The 2,353-nt window shown below is 42.2% G+C and overlaps 1 protein-coding gene across 1 annotated transcript in view; it reads right to left on the bottom strand.

Annotated features, from left to right (window-relative positions):
* Positions 1-1,586, bottom strand: part of DUSP12 (dual specificity phosphatase 12) — a gene marked incomplete at its 5' end in the record, with an annotated part of 1,883 nt that extends 297 nt beyond the window's left edge. Inside the window, 2 exons of the mRNA XM_009583681.1 lie at positions 541-727; positions 1,468-1,586. Of these exons, the coding sequence (XP_009581976.1) occupies positions 541-727; positions 1,468-1,586 (306 nt within the window). The remainder of the gene's footprint in view (positions 1-540; positions 728-1,467) is intronic.
* Positions 1,587-2,353: the final 767 nt, after the last annotated feature.

Raw genomic sequence — 2,353 nt, 5'->3', positions numbered from 1 at the left:
CTCTGTCCCTGGTGACACTTCACAGAAGGTAAATGGGCCGAAAAGGAGGCAAAAAAGCTAAAGCGGCAGGGCTGGTGCTTGCCGTGCCCTGGAGTGCAGCAGGCAGCTGTGCTGGCAGAAGGGAGGGGGTGGAAATGCAGCTGCTTGGAGCTGGTGTGGTTCCGGGACCGTTCTGCCAGTCTCTTAAACTCCAGAAAGCCTCAGGCAGCCTTAGACCACAACAGGTTTTGTAAGTCGCACAAACCCTTTCTCATACTAAAAATGAACAGCAGATAAACCCTGTCCAACGCTGGCTAATGCTCTCAGTCCAACAAGATCACCAGCTTGTTTCCTTGTAAAGGGATATTTAGCATCTAAGAATCTGTTCATAAGCTGCAAAATTCACGCAAGAAAGGCTGGGAAACCTAGGTCCTTGTGCCAGGGTGCCAGGGGCTTTCATATCAGGGAATAGAAACAGTTTGTTCTGCCTTTGCAAAAAAAACCCAAACAAAACAACAAAACCCAAAACATCCAAAAAACAAAGCGCATGCTCCCCTTCACCTGTCCTTCCATTACTCCGAGCAATGCTGGCTCCATCCACTGCACGGGCTCGGTGAAGTATGAGGTACACGTTTCACGGCCATCACCACAAAGCTGAGCAGAGTTCGTTACCCTCTTGTGGGCAAAGGCTGTCGGTCCACTTCCTTCCGTGTGGGACAAAATGCTGGAACTACGGAATAGAGCGCGCCTGCCCTCCACGACAGGGGGGAAAAAGTAAAACAGTTGGTTTTTTTACTGGGGAAACCTACAGATGACAGAAAAAAGGGACATGGACCTCTCGACAGTAAGTAATTAAGCAGGATTACGAATCCTACATGTTTTTAGTTTAGTCTAGGAGGTCAGCAGGCACTGACTCCGTTCAGGATTGCTTCTTAACAAATCTAGTGATTTGTGTAGTTTTGGGCTCTGCCCCACAGCTGTATGCTGTCTTTTATATAGATCCATTTTTAAACAATTCCTGCCCACTAAAACTTTAAATCTACGCTCATATACTTGAAGAAACCTACACCTAGGCAATAGCAGAATTATTCAATTTCACTTTAAGCAATCCATAAAAGATAGTTAAAATGCAGTAAACCCCAAAATCTACAAGAAGTTTATTCTGGAGAAACTGATTGTCGAAGACAAACTAGGAGTTATGGTTTCAGAGCAAGCAACTTCACAGAACCAAGCAGAATTATGCCTGCCTACAGAACACGGCAGGTTAGGCTGCACAAGTGCTGCACAACTTCAAGGAACAGAAGTTTTGTATTTCACAAGATACTTTTAATTTGTCTAATTTTTTGTGGTGTACATTGTATGGAAACTTAGGGAAGAGCTCATCCCTGTCCTGAAAATAACAACATGCCCATTGATTTACACGAGCTATTTTTCTCTTGAGTCAATTTCAAAATGACATTTAATGGAGAAATATAAAAGGTTCAGTACCTGCACTTCCTGCACCTGTAGAGAACCTCTGTGTTTGAAGTTTGACATACACTGGTTGGATCAACAGCAAAGACTTCTCGGGGCAAGTCTTGAAGTTCTGCAGAGAGGTCAGTGCGAAGTTGTGAATCAGATCAATGCAGTCACGCTGCATTTCTGTGGGTCAAGACAGCACTGCGCCTCTGCCCCACTCACGGCATGCAGAAGCCACGTTCTTCGCATTAGTTTGTCCACTCACCAATTCCATTAGATAAGCTGAAAATGAAAGAGCCTCATCCCACCACACCTAAGATTGGGAGTCACATAATGCAAGGAACTGGGATCTAGACTTTGGTCTTAGCAATGGTAACATAGTTGCATTTTGCTTTATGTTCTCACTTAAACAGAAAGTAAAGGCAGAGTAGGAGTTAAAACAGTTCTGCCAATCTTGGAATGCGCATACAGAAAGTCAGCTTACAAACGGGAACTGCTAAGGAGACTGACACATAAATGGAGAAAGCACTGTCATGCTGAACGTGCAACACAGATCTTGCAGAACAGCTACCGATTATTATTTTATTATAAAATTTCACATATGCACACATATCTACTACACTCAACCTTTTGCAAATTAAAGTATGAAAGTTTACTTCTCATCACCTTGATTTCAATTTTATCTCAGTTTTGCATGTTATTTTTATTTTTTTAATTCTGTTGACTTCTTTTTAGAGGATCTTAAGTTTTCCTAGCCAGGTACATAAAAATTAGAAAACATATCAAATTGACCATTTCTGAATTTTGCTTATGGAACTTATTTCTCAGGCATGTCTCAAAGACACTTTTTTCCCCCATTGATGAGCTACAATTCTCTAGAAACAGTACGATATAGAATCATAGAATCATAGAATCA

This window comes from Fulmarus glacialis, unplaced genomic scaffold (assembly GCF_000690835.1).
Source record: "Fulmarus glacialis isolate BGI_N327 unplaced genomic scaffold, ASM69083v1 scaffold10478, whole genome shotgun sequence".
In the NCBI taxonomy this organism is placed as follows: domain Eukaryota; kingdom Metazoa; phylum Chordata; class Aves; order Procellariiformes; family Procellariidae; genus Fulmarus; species Fulmarus glacialis.
The sequence above is the reverse complement of the archived record's forward strand: the minus strand, read 5'-3'. Positions and strand labels throughout refer to the sequence as shown.